The sequence below is a fragment of the Theropithecus gelada genome, chromosome 8, assembly GCF_003255815.1.
Source record: "Theropithecus gelada isolate Dixy chromosome 8, Tgel_1.0, whole genome shotgun sequence".
In the NCBI taxonomy this organism is placed as follows: domain Eukaryota; kingdom Metazoa; phylum Chordata; class Mammalia; order Primates; family Cercopithecidae; genus Theropithecus; species Theropithecus gelada.
The window spans coordinates 20564226-20585030 of NC_037676.1; the positions used below are offsets into that span (position 1 = coordinate 20564226).

A 20805-nucleotide genomic window follows, 5' to 3' on the forward strand; every position below is an offset into this window, starting at 1 on the left:
CCTCCCTCCCTCCCTCCCTCCCTCCCCGCCTTTCCTCCCTGCCTCCCTCCCCTCCTTTCCTCCCTGGGTGGACTCAAAGCTTTTTCACTTTTTACATGTGATGTATTACTTCAATGTCTAAAAACCTTATCAGCCTCTATTTTTGCTATGAACCAGGAACCTATTTTCTTGGCAAAACAAACTTCCAAAGCTAACAAACTTCAAACTTCCAAAACATAATGAAAATATGCCATTCTAGCATAGAAGAGATTGAATCAGAATATTTGAGAAGGAGTGTTTGTTGAACAGTGAGAGGAAGAACTTGATGACACATGTGTGGAATCCTCATTAGACTGTTGCAGTTGTGTCTTCTATTTTAACATTTTTGCCTTCTACTACAGCGAACTCTAGTTGGCCTAGTAAGAGACCTGAGAGGGATCGCTTTCGCTTTCAATGCCAAGACCAGCTTCATGATGCTCTTTGAATGGATGTATCCTAACTCAAACTAGGAGCACACTACAGCATGCCTTAACTGGAGTGTGATTGGGTGATGGGGTCCAGAGAGGGTGTGGGGGGAAGGGAGGGTAGTGAGGCAAAGAAGATGAAGAGTTACCCAGAAGGCCTATATATGTCCTGGAAGCCACCTTGTGACAGACATAAGGTTGTCTGAGGTTAGAACATGAATGAGGTAGTCTCCCAGTTTTTCTTTTGGATCTCAAATATAAATGCCTGCGGAACTATATACCACTGTAGACCTGTTGGTTTTGCTATATTTAGAGAGATGTTTCAGTCTACTAAAAAAAATTAAAAGGCCGGGCGCGGTGGCTCGCGCCTGTAATCCCAGCACTTAGGGAGGCTGAGGTGGGCGGATCACGACGTCAGGAGATCAAGACCATCCTGGCTAAGATGGTGAAACCCCGTCTCTACTAAAAAACACAAAAAATTAGCCGGGCATGGTGGCGTGCGCCTGTAGTCCTAGCTACTCGGGAGGCTGAGGCAGGAGAATGGCGTGAACCTGGGAGGTGGAGCTTGCAGTGAGCCGAGATCACACCACTGCACTCCAGCCTGGGTGACAGAGCGAGACTCCGTCTCAGAAAACATAAAAATAAAAAAAAAAAAAAATGATAAAAAACAACTTTTACAAATTAGGAAGTCTGACTTTACTGACTTCACACCCTTATGCAGATTATTTCAAATCCAGTTGCCTCTTTAATAGTTATGTAAAGGAAATGAGCTGATCCCCTATAATACCATAGAAGTGATGAAAGGATAAGTAACAATATGAAATACATCATACTCTTCAGAAGAAGGGCACTATGTAAACTAAAATGTATTATTAGATGCCTTTTACAGGTTAAAGAACGCAAAATCACTTTAGTATCTTCTGGTTAGAAAGACCCTAAGATTAGCAAGCAAGAGACAGGAACTTAAAGAACTGTAATTTGACAAGTTTGTGCTTGGCTAGTGCTGAAAAACACTTTTAAATTCTGTACCTTTCTGGAATCAGAAATCTTTCCTTAGCTTCTCATTTACAGATATCCATCCTATATGCCAATTCTCCAACGGGCAATTGAGCTCTGGTACCATGATCCAGCCTGTACTACACCTGTACTCAAGTTGATGGCTGAGTTAGTTCATAATAGGTAAGCAGGAGGCAGAGCTTGCAAGGGCACATCTGCCCTGTTATCTGAGAGAATTTGCTGTATCTAGTGCTTTGGGCAGATTGTGGGAGATAATAAGATTCGTTGCTGCATTTTAAAATTTGAAAAGTTTTTCTGTTTTTGTTTGTTTGAAAGAATAGTATTCCTAACTACACAAAACCATAGTCAACTGCAGGAAATAAGTCACTTTTTTTTTTCGAGGTGGAGTCTTGCTCTGTCTCCCAGGCTGGAATGCAGTGGCACAATCTTGGCTCACTGCAAGCTCCGCCCCCTGGGTTCACTCCATTCTCCTGCGTCAGCCTCCCGAGTAGCTGGGACTATAGGTGCCCACCACCACGCCCGGCCGATTTTTGTATTTTTAGTAGAGACGGAGTTTCACCATGTTAGTCAGGATGGTCTCAATATCCTGACCTCGTGATATGCCTGCCTCGGCCTCCCAAAGTGCTGGGATTACAGGCATGAGCCACCACGCCCGGCCAGTAAGTCACTTTTAAAAAGTCTCCAGTGGGGCACGGTGGCTCATGCCTGTAATCCTAGCTCTTTGGGAGGCCAAGGTGGGCAGATTGCTTGAATGCAGTAGTTCTAGATCAGCCTGGGCAACGTGGTGAAACTCACCTCTACAAAAAATTAGCTGGACATGGTAGCACACAACTGTAGTCCCAGCTACTCAGGAGGCTGAGATAGGAAGATCACTTTAGCCTGGGAGGCAGAAGTTGCAGTGAGCCAAGATTATGCCATTACACTCCAGCCTGGGTGACAGAACAAGACCCTGTCTCAAAATAAGTAAAATAAAAAGAATCTCCAGATGTCCATTCTTAGGAGAAGTAAATTTGGCAACCAAGATTCTGATTTCCTGCCCACAGATACAAAAGTTAACATCTGGTAATGGTGTCTTGTCCATCACATTTCATGGTTAGAGACATTGAGAAGGATAGGTATTGGAATACCCTTCCTTAAGAAAGGTATTTATTAGAGAGGTTGTGGCAGGATCAATAAAAATTTGCTTTTAAAAAGTGAGAAAGAAGGCCGGGCGCGGTGGCTCACGCCTGTAATCCCAGCACTTTGGGAGGCCAAGGCGGGTGGATCACAAGGTCAGGAGATGGAGACCACGGTGAAACCCCGTCTCTACTAAAAATACAAAAAATTAGCCGGGCGCGGTGGCAGGCGCCTGTAGTCCCAGCTACTCGGGAGGCTGAGGCAGAAGAATGGCGGGAACCCAGGAGACGGAGCTTGCAGTGAGCCGAGATCGCGCCACTGCACTCCAGCCTGGGCGACAGAGCGAGACTCCATCTCAAAAAAAAAAAAAAAAAAAAGTGAGAAAGATTTTCAAAACACCAAATTAAGGATAGTGAAAAAGAAAAGTCTAGCATCTTAGCTTTCCTAGAATTTCAGGAATGGGCATTGGTCTCTCATGGCAGTCCTGAGAGAATTAATAAGGTCTTTATTTTTATTTATTTATTTATTTATTTTGAGACGGAGTTTCGCTCTTGTTGCCCAGGCTGAAGTGCAATGGCACTATCTTGGCTCACTGCAACTTACGCCTCTCGGGTTCAAGCAATTCTCCTGCCTCAGCCTCCCAAGTAGCTGGGGTTATAGGCATGTGCCACCACGCCCAGCTAATTTTGTGTTTTTAGTAGAAACGGGGTTTCTCCATGTTGGTCAGGCTGGTCTCGATCTCCCGACCTGAGGTGATCGCCCGCCTCGGCCTCCCAAAGTGCTGGGATTACAGGCGTGAGCCACCATGCCCAGCAGAATTAATAAGTTTTAAAACTGCCTTACGGAGTGGGTAATACTTAAAGAGGCTATAACTTCCCAGGAGACTTATATTCAAGAGTTACTCATTTATAAAATAGATGCTTGAGAGCACTTGCTCTTTGCCAAAACTTTTTTTTTTTTTTTTTTTTTGTTTGAGATGGAGTGTGGCTCTGTCGCTCAGACTGGAGTGCAGTGGTGCGATGTCGGCTCACTGCAGGCTCCACCTCCCGGGTTCACACCATTCTCCTGCCTCAGCCTCCTGAGTAACTGGGACTACAAGTGCCCACCACCACACCTGGCTAATTTTTTTGTATTTTTAGTAGAGACGGGGTTTCACCATGTTAGCCAGGATGGTCTCGATCTCCTGACCTCGTGATCCACCCGCCTCAGTCTCCCAAAGTGCTGGGATTACAGGTGTGAGCCACCGTGGCCGGCCTCTTTGCCAAAACTTCTTAGCCACTATGCCAGACAAAATCTCTACCCTCTTTGATTTTACAAATGGTGGGGAAGACAGACAATAAAAACACGTATGAAAGATCTTTCCAGTGATTAAGGGCCATGAAACAAAATAAAACAAGGCAGTAAAATAGAGGGCAATTGAAGGACAGGAGGGTCAGGGAAGACCTCTCAGAGGAGGTAATATTAACTAGGATCTAAATGACAAGAAAGATTCCAGTAGCCCTGCAAAGATAAGGAGTCTTCTAAACAGAAAACAGCTGCAGGAGTCCTGAGATAGGACAAGCTTGTTGGGACTTGTGGCAGGAGCCTGGTTGGTGGGGGAGTCTGTGGGAGTGGGTCAGACCAGCGAGCGGAGCCAGATGATCTAGCACCTTTGCACAGCAGTGATGAGGAGTGGCATTGATTCTCGTCGCAGTGGGAAGCCGCTCGAGTGTTTTCAACAAGGGATTAAAATTATCTCATTTAAGTTTTTGAAAGGCTACCATGTGAAGAATGGGACTGAAGGCAGATTAGAAGCAGAGAGAATATAAGGGAAAGGTGGATTTGGGGTTATTTTAGAGTTAGATGTTGATGAATTCAGTGTGGGGGTGTAGGAAAGAGGAAGTAGGAAGGACTCCTGGGCTTTTCAGGTCTTACCAACTTGAATCTAATAAAGCTCATCAAAACATAGAGCAGACAGAAGAGTCAGGAACTTAAAACCAAGATGGTTACAAATTTTGGCCTTCTCTGTCTGACTTCTTTTGGACCATTCGAAGTCCCTATGCATCTTTTCTTCATATAAAATGGTAACAATGCTTTGGCCCCTCCCTCAGTTGCCACTGAAGCTGTAAAGGTGAAGGGCTCTGCATTAGTATCAAGAGGCGATGGGTAGAAAGTATACTTTAATCAAGGCCAGGCGCAGTGGCTCACGCCTGTAATCCCAGCACTTCGGGAGGCTGAGGTGGGCGGATCACAAGGTCAGGAGATGGAGACCATCCTGGTTAACACGGTGAAACCCCGTCTCTACTAAAAATACAAAAAATTAGCCGGGCATGGTGGCTGGTGCCTATAGTCCCAGCTACTTTGGAGGCTGAGGCAGAAGAATGTTGTGAACCCAAGAGGCGAAGCTTGCAGTGAGCTGAGATCGCACCACTGCACTCTAGCCTGGGTGACAGAGCAAGACTCCGTCTCAAAAAAAAAGAAAATATACTTAATCAAATAAGAATTTTCAAATAGTAATTTTATCTGCTGCTGCATTTTTTTTCTTATAAATGTTTTTAATTTGAGCAGCAGAATCTGAATCTAGCATGTTGGTCTTCAGGGTAGAAGCTACTTCATGGTTAAATGTCTATAACTTGGTTATTCTCATATTAGGATAGGCAATTGCTTATCTTAATGTAAATACAGGATCACCCAAAGTACTCAGATGAGAGCCTCAAGTACCCCAGTCTTCCAAGAAAACACCTCTGACTTTTTCTCCTTCTGTGCTCTCTGCTCAGATCCCAGCGACTCCAGTTTGATGTCTCTTCCCCCAATGGCATCTTACTCTTCCGAGAAACCAGCAAGATGATAACAATGTATGGTAAGTGCTTCAGATAATCATGCCTCTAGAAGTTAATTCCAGCTCAGTCACCACACTGTAACCAGCATGTGGGTCTCCAGCCAGCCCTGGCAGGAGCCAGGACAGCATTCCTATTTATGCTAATACGTGTGCATTAGAGTGCCACCTGTCACCAGGGACCTGCTGGAACTTGTATGCCTTTGGAGTAGGAAGGCTGAACTAAACGAGCACTTCTAATGTGGTTGAATAACATATATGACATGTCTACTCAGGCAATCGCATCCTGACACTAGGAGAGGTCCCAAAGGATCAGGTCTATGCTCTGAAGCTCAAGGGCATCTCCATCTGCTTCTCCATGCTGAAGGCTGCTCTCAGTGGGAGTTACGTCAATTTTGGAGTCTTTCGTCTCTATGGAGATGATGCCCTGGACAATGCTCTGCAGACCTTCATCAAGCTGCTCCTCTCTATTCCCCACAGTGATCTCTTGGTAAGCCTTACGCTGCATTGCCAGAATCTTGTTCCTCATCACATTCAGCCTTTTTCGCCTGAGACCATGATTAAACACTGCTCTTGAGAAACTATATAAGCTAGCTCCTTTTGCTGTAACTAAGTCTTCTGTTTTCCCAGCTGAAAGGAGCTAAGCTATTTAAGATCGTCCCCCTGCATGCTGGAGTGCATAGTGCCTAAGCTGATTTTCTTCTTCCTCCTCTCCCACAGGATTACCCCAAGCTCAGCCAGTCTTATTATTCACTACTGGAAGTCCTGACCCAGGACCATATGAACTTTATTGCAAGCCTGGAACCTCGTGTCATCATGTATATTCTCTCTTCCATTTCTGAAGGACTTACTGCACTTGGTAAGCACCTGGGTGGGGTGAGTTGGTAGCTTTGTTTTTTTACCACTTAACTAAACAGAAAGAGAGAATCTTGCCCCAGTGTCCAAAAAGATCACTGCCTTGGGGGTTTGGCCATAACAATAAAGTATATAATGCACAGCACATGCTCATCCAGCAGACACTCACTGATCGCCTCCTAAGTACAAGGCACTGTGGAAGCACTGAGGATACAGTAATTAACAACATATAGTCCCGTCCTTAAGGGGCTTATCTGGTGGGTAGAACAGACACATGAGCAAACAACTGCCTGTTTACCATACTTAACCACTTAAACATTACAATAGGGGTGAGTACAGAGTGCTACACAAGCCCTCAAGAATACCTAGACTCCTGGTTATGAGGAGGTCAGGATCAAGGAAGACTGGCTGGAAGACTTGGCATCAAAGCATAAACCTAAAAGCTGGACAGGTGTTACCCTGGTTACCCAGGGAGGGTTCCTAGCAGCAGAGACAGCAAGCACTTGCACCTCTAGACGAAGGAACCAGGAAATCCAGACGGCTGGCACACTAGTCCAGAGGAGTCAGGAATGAATTGAAGCTTTAGAGATAAGCAGGAGCAAATCTGGAGATCTTGAGGGGGATCCGCCCATAAGCTGTATTAGGCCGTTTGAATTGTGTCCTGAGGGCCGTGGAGGCTGGGGAAAGGTTTCATGCAGCTAGGTCCATAAGTTTTTTCATCCTAGTCCATATGGCTCCTGTCAACCATTTTGTTTCTAGGCTACCTTCCAACAATCTTTTTTTTTTTTTTTGAGACTGAGTCGCTCTGTCGCCCAGGCAGAAATCTCGGCTCACTGCAACCTCTGCCTCCCGAGTTCACGCCATTCTCCTGCCTCAGCCTCCTGAGTAGTTGGGACTATAGGCACCCACCACCACACCTGGCTAATTTTTTTGTATTTTTAGTAGAGACGGGGTTTCACCATGTTAGCCAGGATGGTCTCGATCTCCTGACCTCGTGATCTGCCTGGCTCGGCCTCCCATAGTACTGAGATTACAGGCATGAGGTACTGTGCCTGGCCCAACAATCTTATGTGTTCAGGGAATAAAACACATTTTTATATTACGCTGAACAAAACGTAAGTAGGAAGATTAAGTCAACTGCCAAATAGTGATGATATATTGCAAATACACATAGACTGACTTTTGGATTATCAACTGTGGTGAATTATCCATGCCTCTGTGCCACTTTGATACACATTGACTTCCATCATTCTATCAGGGTGCGTAGCCATACCTAGTACAGTCCAATCAAGGTATCAGCCCTTGTTTTGGAAGACTTTTTTATATCTTATTGAAAATACAGGGACCTGGCCGGGCATGGTGGCTCACGCCTGTAATCCCAGCACTTTGGGAGGCTGAGGCAGGCAGATCACAAGGTCAGGAGTTCAAGAGCAACCTGGCCAATATGGTGAAACCCTGTCTCTACTAAAAATACAGAAATTAGCTGGGCGTAGTGGCACGTGCCTGTAGTCCCAGCTACTCTGGAGGCTGAGGCAGAAGAATCGCTTGAACCCGGGAGGTAGAGGTTGCAGTGAGCCAAGATCGTGCCACTGCACTCCAGCCTGGGCGACAGAACAAGACTCAGTCTCAAAAAGGAAAAAAAGAAAAGAAAAAGAAAGTAGAGGGACCTTTGCATAAACCGTCAGTCCCATAGGAATCAGAGACTTGTTTACTCTTTTAAGGGTTCAGCCCCTTAGTCCTTTGGCCTCACCTCATCAGAGTTCTGTCCACAGGTTGTGCTGTACTGTTGCCTTTGTAAAGATGTATAGATGAGTCTGCAGCTCCCCCCAGAGATGCTTTGGAGATAAACAGATGATGCAGCACACCCTATTGTAACAAACAATAAACATTCAGAGGCTACATCAATCTGGGTTTAATTACATCCCACTGGTAACTCAGAGCATAGGCTCATAAGCCAGGCTTCTTGGATTCTAATCACAGCTCCTGCAGTTACTAGCAGTTGATCATTAGGCCGATGCATAACCTCTCCTAATTCTAGTTTCCTCATGTGTAAAACAAAAAACCTACTTCCTGAATTCTTGAGAGGATAAATTAGAGATAACACCTATAAGGTACTTAGAACAAAATCTGGCACAAAAGAAGCACTTGCTGAATCGAACTGTTTGTTATTTTGTGTGAGGCAGAAGACGTATGTACATCCACAACACATTGAGCCAATAATTTCGGTATTTTTTATTACCACATACTCACTTTCAAACATAGAAATTGAGCCCTGCTATACAATGAGGGTGAGAGGTTAACACGAGTCATCTTGAGCAACCGCCTTGGCTGAATTGGCCACAGTACCCTAATGGATCTTACCCAAAGATAGTCCATATTTGCTCAGGCCACCATCAGTAGCTCTGCCCTACCCCTACCTTTCTTTCTTGCAGACACCATGGTATGCACAGGCTGCTGCTCCTGCCTGGACCATATTGTAACATACCTCTTCAAGCAGCTATCACGTAGCACCAAGAAGAGGAACACACCCCTGAACCAGGAGAGCGACCGCTTTCTGCACATTATGCAGCAGCATCCAGAGATGATCCAGCAGGTAAGAAAGTGGAGGCATAGGAGGCAGTGATGGGGTGTCCCACAGAGGAAGGACCTCTGCAAGACAGGGGAGCCCACACATGATTAACGTAACATCTCATCAGGTTCCTGCTGCTGAGATGAAGTCCATGTCTTAAAGTTGCAGTGGATTTTGAGTTTGCCAGGTAATCACTGGATGTAGAAAAAACTCAGGTTCTGGATTATTATTCTTGAGTGTCACAACGACCCCTGTGCCCTGGACCCATCTCATGAGCACTATCCTCTATCCGTGAAAATTACTTCGCTCGCCCGCTGCTATAAATAGAGCAAGAGTTAGCAGCATCCAGCTTTCTAAAGGCCTGCGTTCCTGTTTACAAAACAGGAACAAGAATGTAAGACAGAAGGAAATAACTGGCCACAGAGAGATCAAACCATATGCTTGCTTTTATTTTATTTGTATGTGTCTTGAAGTAACTTACAGAAATACATGCTAGATGAAAATAGATAAGGAAATGGGATCAGTAACTATTGAGATTTTAGCCAGTATTACCTTTGTCCACACTGTTCTCTAAAGAAGCAGAGAAGTAATTCAGAACTCCATCACGTTCACAAAATGTCATAAAGCTGTCAACTCTGAGTACCTGGAAGGGATCATGCAAGGTGGTTTTGCTTACTGTAATTTTGTTACGTGACCCCATCCCATTCCCCACAAGTCGGGGTGACCTGGAAAGATCCATTTGTAAGTGAAGTAATCAAACCAATTTTAAGAATAAGAAAGGAAATGAGTATCTTAGAAGAAAAGGTAACCTTGAAATATAAGACTCAGATGAAGCTTCACAAACTATTTGTCTGATTTACCCTATACAGAAAAGGCCTTCAGCCTAATATACTCCTGTATTTGGAACCTGTCGTTTTATCTTGGGTAGCAGTACATTAGGTCACTGCATCAAATTCTCTATTTTCAGATGCTGTCCACGGTGCTGAACATCATCATCTTTGAAGACTGTAGGAACCAGTGGTCTATGTCCCGACCACTACTTGGCTTGATATTGCTTAATGAAAAGGTGAGAGAGCCGGCTCCCTGGTGCCAACCCCAGAAGCAGTGAAAACCACGCACTTGCTATCACCAAGCACTGGGAGAAATGCGTATAGAAACACCCCACGGTGGTGAAACAGGGAAAATGGGTCATTTACTGAGCATGTCCCTTTCAATTCACATTTGTGCTTTCAATATCACATAATCACTTAACTGTTAGAAGTCAGCATGTGTGGTAGCTCACAGACACAGGATAAAGGAGGGTTTCCCCTAGGCAGTAAAAGAAACCTTTCAAGGAAATAATGTACCTGGGTATCAGAGGACCTAAAACCTAAGTTCCAGTTCTAGCTCTGCTATAAACAAGTCTTGAGATTCCGATAAAAGAAAGGTCTGGATCAGATGACCCTTTTAAAGTACTTTAAAAGTACTTTATTTTCTTAGTAGGATGAAGACATATCCCACAAGTGCTTGCCTGAAATTTTTTTTTAAGTGTCCAATTTTAGTAGATACTCCATTCCTCCTTAGAGAAAAACATTCTTCAACCCTGCAGATGACAGAGGGCTAATCTGCCTTCCCCTGCTTCTCTTACCTTCTGTTCCACTCCTTGCCCCACAGTATTTTTCTGACCTAAGGAACAGTATCGTGAACAGCCAGCCACCAGAGAAGCAGCAGGCCATGCACCTGTGTTTTGAGAACCTGATGGAAGGCATTGAGCGAAATCTTCTTACGAAAAACAGAGACAGGTGAGTATAGAGCGGCCTGCCTAGAAACCTCAATTGCTATTTTTCAAATCAACGAAACAGGCAGTTCCTTTAAAGTGTTTGTACATCTGTGTTTGGAGGCCATCTAAAGCAGTGCTATCCAATAGAAAAGTGAGCCATGTTAAACAGGCAAAATTCATTTTAATAATATATTTTATTTAACCCATTGTATCTAAAATACTGTATCAATGTGTAATCAATATTTTTAAATTGTGGGTTTTCACATTCTTTTTGTACTACATTTTCACAATCCTGTGTACTTTACATTTAACAGCATATGTTAGTTCATATATTTTCATCAGAAATACTTGATCCGTATTTAGATTTCATAAATTTACAATTGACAAAGTAGGTTCCCATAATACCCAGATTGTTTCAGACATACCTAGGGATTTTCCAATAACTGCATTGTGTATCTGGGCTTTGCAATTAATTTTTAAATTTTATTTAATTTTAATTAATTTAAAATAAGGCATTTTAATTTAAAATTAAGATGCAGTTGGGGAGCTGAATGTTAAATTGTATTTAATTTGGATTCATTTTCTCAGTCACACTGGCCATAATTTAGGGGCTCGGTAGCCGTATGCGGTTATCAGCTGCCCTATTGGACAGCACGGCACTACACCACCTGGTCTTGCTGCATTAAGAAATGAGATGGCTTCATTGGTTTACTGCCCTCACATGTGAGGGCAACTTCCTACCTCTGTCAGTGAGATTTCTTTTGGGCTGCCATGAGCCCATGGTAGCCCTCAGGGCCCCAGATTTGACCAGATCTCTAGGCCAACTTTCTCTTAGAGTCTTAAGACTGAAATTAACTGATCTTTGAAACAGAACCCATCAATTCATACATTCTACTTCCCATGGTTTTAAAAAAAAAAAAAAAACAAAAACCTGTTAGGCAAATACCTCCCCCCACCCCCGCCACTCTCCTCCCCCAACCCACATGCATCCTCTCTGCAGGTTCACCCAGAACCTGTCAGCATTCCGTCGAGAAGTCAACGACTCGATGAAGAATTCCACTTATGGCGTGAATAGCAATGACATGATGAGCTGACACCTCCTTGGACTCTACCTGTACAGAGCAGCGTCCCTTGGTTTGGCCCAGAGGGGCGAACAATTGCAAGGGAGAGGGCCTGGCTGATCCTGGCTCTTTTCTCCAGGGGTGTGGGGAAAATGGCAAAGGTCAACTAGCTACATCCCCAGGGAATAGGGGTGTGAGTGCACTCACTAGGGGGCAGGGCGCTGCTGGTTCCTGGGGGACTGGGTGGGAAGGGTGGTGGGAGGAGATAAGAGACACAAACTGAGACTCCAGCCTCTCTTCCTGGGGCCACCCAAGGGGGGAGAACCCCTAGTGTCCTGCCACAACCTGCCTTGTATAAACATGTACATTTTTTCATAACATTTTGAACAAGGTTTATATTGACTCAAGTTTAAAAACAAAAAGTGTGACTGAAAAATTTTTACAGAGTCTAGTGCACCAATGCTGATGTGAGGGGTTGTGTATGCGAGTGAAGAAAATGTGTATTCTGGTGGCCTGAAGCTTTACTGGACAAGGATGTGTGAGAGTGCAGAGATATATTTAGTGACACAGTAGAGAGGCAAAAAAAAAAAAAAAGCTAAAATTCCAAATGTATATTTTTTCGTATTGCCCTGTCCTCACCCAGAAATATCACTTCCTGTTACTGTATTAACCCTTGTTATTAGGAACTCTAAGCCATGCCAGAACACCGTCCCTCCCCTTGGACCATATAGATTCTGCCCTGGGTCCCTAGCCCCTTGCAGTGATAAATAACTCCAGCTAAAAGTGTTTGGTGTTCTTATCTCCATCCTCTTTCCTACTTTGCTTACCCTCATCCTCAGACAGATGCCTCTTGCTTTTAAAAGTTGGATTTAACGACGTGTTGTAGGGTTCTTGGTCTCTGTGAAGGTAGAGACCAGAGAGGAAGGAAGTGAGCCCACTGCTCTCCTGTGGAGCAATGTGGGTGAGTCCACCAGAGGCCCTGCTGTGTGTGGCCAATAAATTTTAGTCTTCCCCAGCCCTCGAGGCAGTGTGTGTGGATGTATGCGTGTGGATATTTATATATGTACCCTGCACTCATGAATGTATGAACTGGAGGAAGTTACTACAGTGGAGGGGTTCTTAATAACAAGGTCTACCTAGCATGAAGTATTTAACATTCTCCCACCCCTTAAAAAATATACATTTTTATAAAATGAAAACCATAATAAATGTTTTGAATATTAAAAAAAGAAATAACCTACAGAGGAAAATTAATGGAGAAAGCTATTTGCCTTGTACTTTTTCCACAACTGTTGCTGCTAGTTGTACACATCTCTAGTTCAGCTCTTGCCCACGGGACACTCATCAATTAGGTTTTATTTTTATTTCTCTCCTCTACCCCCAGAAACAAGCCTGTTAATTTTTTTCCCTTCTCCTCTGGCGACTGTGTGATGAATCCTTTCTTGCGTGATCAGGTTGCGGATAGACTTGTAAGGGTGTTTGCTGCATACAGTGTAAGCATTGTGACCGCCAATAAACTTCAATGGTTTCTACTGACCTGGCTTCAGCAATCATGTCCAGTGTGCGTCCAAGGACATGTCTCACTCAAAACACGTGAATATGTGTGAAACCTTCTTTAAAAGCCCGTGAATGACAGGGGCCCCTCCACCTGATCAAATTCACTTGTTTCTCATTGTACAAAGTCTGACTCAGTTTCTTTCAAAAGTATATGATTGATATATCTCTGTCAACAAAACCAGTCACATGCTATTGTCCACAGCTATGAAGCAGAAGCCATTCTACTTTTCTATTAGCTTTCAAATAATAACATGGCTACTAGCAGACAAGTAGTAATTGAAGAAAGCCCACTGTGTTAATATTCTGATATCAGCTTCTCTGATGTGGACTGAGTTTCATCCATTAGACTATGACAAGTTCAGGGGCAAATATTATCCCCCTGGAATACTTTGCAGACCTCACAGGCCAGATTTATCAAACGAGGAACACTTGTTAACAGAGACTACTTCTAACCCCTGCACTAAGTATTCAGAGTACCTGAGTATGAGGCAATTTGATTGCCAGAAACACAGAAAAGTATTAAGACACAGACGTGTGTGTACCTTAATGCAGGTTTCCATCCCATGACTCTCAGGCGCTAGGGTGCCATTCTTGTCTGCCTTGTGTAGATGTACTACTGCCTTTGCAGTTTCAGCTTTCTGGGAACTGCTATAGCTGCCTCAGTCCTAAGTTATTTCAAAGGCAAAAAAAATATTCTGATGGCTACAAGGCAAATGGAGTTGATTCATCTTAGCTAAATTCCATCTCTAAGCCTAACACATATTAAATGGTGAGTTTTCATTAATATGCATATACTTCTGACACATGACCCAGGGACCTGGAATTCTGATTCTATAGTTAGGTGACACAAAATAACTTTCTCATGGATACTTGAAGAGGAGTCCCCTTTCCCCAACTGTTTTGAGATGCTGATTAATCAGCAAAACTCCAGACCTCTCTCTTCCCTGGGCAAGAAACTCACCAAGGATGGTGGTCTCCTCAGTTCAGCCCTGAGTGTAGTCCAGTCACAAGGAGCTGTGATTAAAATCTTCCACAGCTTCATCAGATTTATTAAACAGTGAAGCTTTTCCCTCCTCTGCCATGGTTAAAATTTTCCACAACTTCATCAGACTTTTTAAACAGTAAAGCTGTTCCTTCCTTTGCTGACAATTCAAAGAGGGGGCACCAAATCACCTTTTGGTCAAAAATGGTCAGCGATTTCATATGATTCAACCTAGTAAATGTAAAAGTTGATTTTCTGTAGATTTTGGTTTTGCCAGAAATCATGAGATTTTATTCAGTCAAAACAAAAGTGTATTTGAGAATTTCTAGGTTTATTCCCTAGGCACTGTGTTCATCAAGTAAAGTGTCTTTAGATAGTGTTTCCTGACACAAACTATGCCTTACATTGAAAACTTTCTTTACTACAGATTATTAAATTGTATTCGTGTTTGTTGGCTCAGCCCAAGGGTTATCTATTCCCACTAACATGTAAATCAGATAAAGGAAGAAGGGATTTGGCGCAGGATTGCAATTTTAAGTTTTTAAATTTGAAGAAGTAATGACTTTGGGCATAAGTGCCCATTTTCTAATGACAAGTGACAACCTAAGAAATAAGTTTTTCATTCTCTAAAACATTGGCTTTATTAAGGGACTTTTTCCCCTCCCCACAACCCCCCACTGGAAATAATGTTTTAGTACCTTTTGAAATTTCAGCTAAGTACATCAGACCACTTTCCAAAATATCCATGCTTGTGGGGTAACATGAATTAAATCTAGAAAGCCAGAGAAACTCCCTATATCATATTTGCCACCAGCCAAACCTGTCCAGGCCAACCCTAGCCCACGATTTTTGGCTAGATCTACAAGTCTAAATTGACATATAATGCTGCCAAAACTATCAAATGCCAAAGCCAAAAAGGAGAGGAAAGATAGTTATAGGGACCCTGTAAAAGCTACAAGCTTGTTGATTAGGCCTTGAAAACTGTAAGTGATTCTAACTACTTAAAAGTCCTGGTGGTTCTTTAAGTATTTGAAAGGATGAAAATGTGTTCATCAGCCATAATTAGATACTAGGTCATGTCTAAAAAGATTCTTGCCTCTGTAGCTTGTCCTCTGGGTCCATTACATTTATCTTGGGTGTCTTTATCCTGAACTCACTGGTCGGCTGCCACTTGGGTGCTTTTAAGGAAGAGCAGATCAACTAAGGGAATCAGGTGCCAGACAACGGGACGTGAGACTGTCAAGGTAGAGGATGAAATTAAGTTTGGAAAATCATTCCCCTTCCTCAGAAAAGCCTTCTGGTTCTCAGGACAGCCTGACTGCTACCCTTTGTCATCTGTTCATCAAATACTTATTCAGCATCTATTATGGGCCAAGTATCTTTTTGATGGTCAGCAATGGAAAAGGAAACCCAAAAGCAGAAAAAGTCATTTGCAAGGCAAATTTATCTCCATTCTTCTGTTTTGTGATCACTTAGTAATACAAACTGACTCTAAAATATAGTAAACAGTACTTAGAAAAGCACCATGCACAATTAAGCATACGGCAGCACCCATATGGCCTAAAAGAATGGCAAGTGGGGAATCTCCTGACCCTTGCTATTGAATCACGAAGTTAGCAAGTCAGAGCGTCTGGATTCAAGGTCTGGAGGACAGACTCAGGATAGAAACTAACTGATGGGCAGTGGATCAAGCCTTATGTAAAGCTCAGAAGGGACAATAAAGAGTCTAACGGGCACTCCCTACAGCTAGTGAAAGGGTGGGAGAATGTAAGAGCCGTGGTCTCAAAGTCAGAAAATGCAAACTTCTCCCTAGTTGACTATACTGTGTAAAGACGGTAAAGCATCCTCTCAAGGCCAAATTCAACTGGAAAATGGTTGGGAGTGCCAACTAAGATGATGGAAACAAAACCACTTTTAAGTTTAGAAGAATGCAGGCCATTATTTCACTAGGAAACTAGGTATCTACCCTTTAACACTTTGCAGTCCAGGGCATGTGTCACAAGTTAAAAACTTTTATCAGCCAAGCTACGAATGCTGCACCAGAATTCATAAATTCAACTATGCGGATACAACCACGATCTCTGCCTCCATATCCTACGCCTGGCCTTTTCAGGTCTGCAGAACTCTCTCTTCTCAGTCTAAATTTACATGCCCTTTGCTCGCCTACCGTTTTCTAAACCCCAAATTGGACCCAGTCCCTCTCTCAAGTCTCCCCTTACTGTGCCCGTTCCTAAGAGCCTTAGAGCCCACCTACTCTTCTGTTTGGAGTGTTCCTAACCTCAACCCCTGCCTGTCCCAGTAGCCAAAGTGTGCTCCTTACAAGATGCGCCCAGACCATGGTGTCATGGCCAGTGACAAGGATGTACAGTTTCTGGGGCGTGTACAGTAAGGGGAGCGGTGGAACTAATTTGGGTGAAGCCCCAGCAGAGAGATGCCAGACTGTCTGGTTTATGCGGGTTAACCTCACATCGCTGCCATAGCTCACTACGACAATGAAAAGAGCAAAAGCTGTTGACACCATCCCGCCTGCACCCTGCGAAGAAAGGGCGAGTTCCTACCCCACCCGGCCTGACCCTCCCCGGCCAGCGCCGCAGCCCCGGAAGTAATTTCGGAAGAAGTTTTTTCCACCGGGAGGTGGCGCCTGCGCACTCAGGTGTCCGCGTCCTCTGGTCCAGCTCTCGCCCCGCTTACGCTGCCGCGCGCAGGCGCAGTCCAGACTCGGTCCTGGCCGGGGTTTCTAGTGTTGCCGCTAGAAGAGCGAGGTCTTAATTGCTTTGCGGTGCTTTGCGGGAGCGTTCTTGGGGAAGTCCAAAGCTGGGCTCCTGCGGCCCTTGGGTCCCCACGGCGCCGTGTGCCTGGCAGAGGTTCGAGTTCACAGCAGGCAGCCGCAGTGCTAATCAGCGGCACTGTTCCCGGGCTGGGTGCAGCTGCTAAGGACAAGGTCCCTGCTCCGAAGAATGTGGTGGCGCGGGGATACCCTGAAAGGGACGGCCATGGCGCACACGAGATGCCCTAGGGTTCGTGGGAGGGCATGCAGGAGCAGCTCCCGCAGGGCTTGGCCTGCCAGAGAAGGCAAGGGAGAGCACTCGAAGCTGCACAAATGGCGTGGCTGGAGGGAAGGTGCAGCCTAGTGTGTGTCTGGATGAGGGCTGGCACAGGAGCTTGGTATTTGATCCTGAACGCTCTGCATTTCCAAAGGCCACTTCGCAAAGCAGACTGGTGACCAGTCTTTGTTTAGCCCACCAGCTAGTGGGGAATACAGACTTGGACCAAGACAAGGACTGCAGGGAGAGTTGGGCGATGTTAGGAGAGGAGGGCTTTGTGATCAGTTGCATTTGGAGTAAAGATTCTAGTATGATTCCCAGGTTCCAGGACAGAGCGGCAACTGAGTAAGGAAGAGGGAGTGTGGAGCACTTTGGGGATGAGGGTGCAGGAGCGAAGGCACCGCGCTGGGTGAGCCTGAATGGGACTCCCATCCAGAGAATTCCCTGCTCTTGCAGGCAGAGCACTGGGGAGATTGCTACAGAAGAAAATGCCAGTCCCACAAAAGCTCAGAAAATAGTATAAAGGGGGCCACGAATGGTGGCTCATGCCTGTAATCCCAGCACTTTGGGAGGCCGAGGCAGGAGGATCTCTGGAGCCCAGGAGTTCAAGACCAGCCTGGGCAACATGGGGAGACCTTGTCTCGATTTTTCAAAAATAAAAATAGTGGTAGAGGGAACACCTCCCAGCTTACTTTGAAATAAGCAGTTTCCAAATACCAAAACCACAGACATTAAAGAGAAAAACAAAACCTTTTTAGACCACTATCCTTCATGAACACAAATGCAAAACTCCTTAACAAAAGAGAAGCAAGTCAAATCCAACAGTACATTTAAAAAGTGGCTGGGCACAGTGGCTCACACCTGTAACCCCAGCACTTTGGGAGGCTGAGGTGGAAGGATGACTTGAGTTCAGGAGGTGGAGACCAGCCTAGACAACATAGTAAGACCCCATCCCTACAAAAAGTGAACAAGACTCATGAGCATATTGGCACTTGCCTGTGGTCCAGCTACTCTGGAGGCTGAGGTGGGAGGGTCACTTAAGCCCAGGAGGCAAAGGCTGCAGTGAGCTATGATCCCAACACTGCACTCCAGCCTGGGTGACAGAGCAAGACCCTATCTCAAAACCAAAAAACACTAGGGGGAAGGGGAGGCATATAAAATGACCAATGGGATTGATCCTAGGAATGCAAGGTTGGTTTGAATTTTTTTAATAAATGTAATTAACCACATAAAATAAAGGATAAGTAATGGCTCATCTCAATAGATAAAGATGTGACAAAACTTAATATCCATCCATGATTAGAAAATAAAAACTCAGCAAACTAGGAATAGAAAGAAAACAATCCAATAAAAGACATCTATGAAAAACCAACCATTAACAACATACTTAAAAGTGAAAGACTGACTGATTCCCCTAAGATCATGAATAAGGCAAGGTTGCCTATTTTCAACACTTCTATTCAGCATTGTGCCAGAGGTTCTAACCAGAGCAAAAAGGCACAAAAAAGAAATGACAGGCACACAGATGAGAAAGGAAAAAGTAAAACTGTTTATTCACAGGTGTCATGATTTGAGGTGTAAAAAAACTATTGTAACAAGGGAATTTAGCAACACAGAATAGAATGTCAACATACAAAAAATTTTATTTCTTTATACCAACAAGAAACAATTACAAGGTGAAATTTTAAAATACGTACCTGAATCTTAGCTGAGAATATTTTTTTTAATTAATTAGCAAAATATATACCATTTTCTGTGGCATCCAAAAACATGAAATACATAATAAATTTAGCAATATATGTGCCGTATCTGTACACTAAATTCTATACACCATTGCTGAGGAAAATTAAAGATTTTAATTGGTGTAACATGTTTGTGAATTGGATGAATAAAATTTGTGATGTCAAGTCCCAATAAAAATCCCAAGAGGTTTTTTTTTGTAGCAACAAGTTGAATCTTACATTTATATAAAAATGCAAAGAATCTGGAATAACCAAAACAATTCTGAAATAGAAAAAGAATCCTAACTCATGCTACCTAATTTCAAGGTTTACTATAAAGATACAGTAATCAAGACAGTGTGGCATTGACACTAGGATAGGATAGACATGCAGATCAGTGAAGCAGAATAAAGTCCAAAAACAGAACAACATATGTGGTGAATTGATTTTCAACAAAGATGCCGAAGTAATTCACTAGGAAAACATTATCTCTTCCAAAAATAGTACTGGAGGAACTGGATATGCAGTTGAGGGGAAAAATAAACTCTGATCCTTATCTAACACCATACACAAAAACTCAAAATGTACGACAGATGTAAAAGATAAAATATTTCTAGAAGAGAACTTAAAACAAAAACAAACAACTTTCATTACCTTGGGTTAAGCCAAGATGTCTTAAGACACCAAAAGCATGAGCCATAAAAGAAAAAACAAAAAAAAGAACTTCAAATTTCAAATTTTCTGCCCTGCAAAAGACACGTTTTTTTTTTTGAGACAGAGTCTCACTTTGTCACCCAGGCTGGAGTGCCGTGGCGTGATCTGGGCTCACTGCAAGCTCCGCCTTCCCGGGTTCACACCATTCTCCTGCTTCAGCCTCCCAAGTAGCTGGGACTACAGGCGCTGGCCACCGCACCCGCTAAGTTTTTGTATTTTTAGTAGAGGGTTTCACCGTGGTCTTGATCTCCTGACCTCGTGATCCGCCCACCTCGGCCTCCCAAAGTGCTAGGATTACAGGCATGAGCAACCACACCTGGCCCAAAAGACCCTATTTTTAAAATGAAACAGCAAGCCACAGATTAGAGTGAAAAAAATCTTTGAACATATATATTTGACACAAAACAGGTATCCAGTAAATTAAAAAAAAAGAAGGGCCAGGTGCAGTGGCTCACACCTGCAATCTAGCACTTTGGGAGGCCAAGGTAGGAGGATTCCTTGAGCTCAAGAGTTCAAGACCAGCCTGGGCAATATAGTGAGACCTCATTTCTACAACAACAACAAAAAATTTAATTAACCAAGCATGGTGGTGCATTCCTGTAATTCCAACTGTTTGGGAGGCTGAAGTGGGAGGATCACTTGAGCCAGGGAGGCAGAGCCTGCAATGAGCCATGATGTTACCACAGCATTGCAGCCTGGACAACAGAGCAAGATCTTGTCTAAAAAAAAAAATAAAAGAAGAAAAAAGAAACATACACACACAAAACTAAGAATAACACAACTTTAAAATGGACAAAATAGTTGAACATGCATTTTGTAAAATAAGATCTACAAATGACCAATAATCACCTTGAAAAGAAGCTCAAAATCACTTGTCATCAAGAAAATGCTAATAAAAACCACAATGAAATGCCACTATAGATCCACTAGAATGGCTACAATTAACACCGAATGCCAACTGTTGGCAAAGATGTAGAATAATTAGAATTCTTTTTTTTTTTTTTTTTTTTTTTTTTTTTTGAGACGGAGTCTCGCTCTGTCACCCAGGCTGGACTGCAGTGGCCGGATCTCAGCTCACTGCAAGCTCCGCCTCCCGGGTCTACGCCATTCTCCGGCCTCAGCCTCCCGAGTAGCTGGGACTACAGGCGCCCG

At 43.8% G+C, this 20805-nt stretch overlaps 1 protein-coding gene across 4 annotated transcripts in view; it reads left to right on the forward strand.

The window, feature by feature from the left end:
- Window positions 1–13171, forward strand: part of XPO7 (exportin 7) — a 94232-nt gene extending 81061 nt beyond the window's left edge. For all 4 annotated transcript variants that reach the window (XM_025393851.1, XM_025393853.1, XM_025393854.1 and 1 more), the window contains 9 exons: window positions 381–469; window positions 1515–1622; window positions 5333–5415; window positions 5667–5881; window positions 6112–6250; window positions 8679–8839; window positions 9783–9881; window positions 10469–10596; window positions 11575–13171. In XM_025393851.1, coding sequence (XP_025249636.1) covers window positions 381–469; window positions 1515–1622; window positions 5333–5415; window positions 5667–5881; window positions 6112–6250; window positions 8679–8839; window positions 9783–9881; window positions 10469–10596; window positions 11575–11668 — 1116 coding nt within the window. In that variant the 3' untranslated portion in view covers window positions 11669–13171. The remainder of the gene's footprint in view (window positions 1–380; window positions 470–1514; window positions 1623–5332; window positions 5416–5666; window positions 5882–6111; window positions 6251–8678; window positions 8840–9782; window positions 9882–10468; window positions 10597–11574) is intronic.
- The last annotated feature ends 7634 nt before the right edge of the window (window positions 13172–20805 follow it).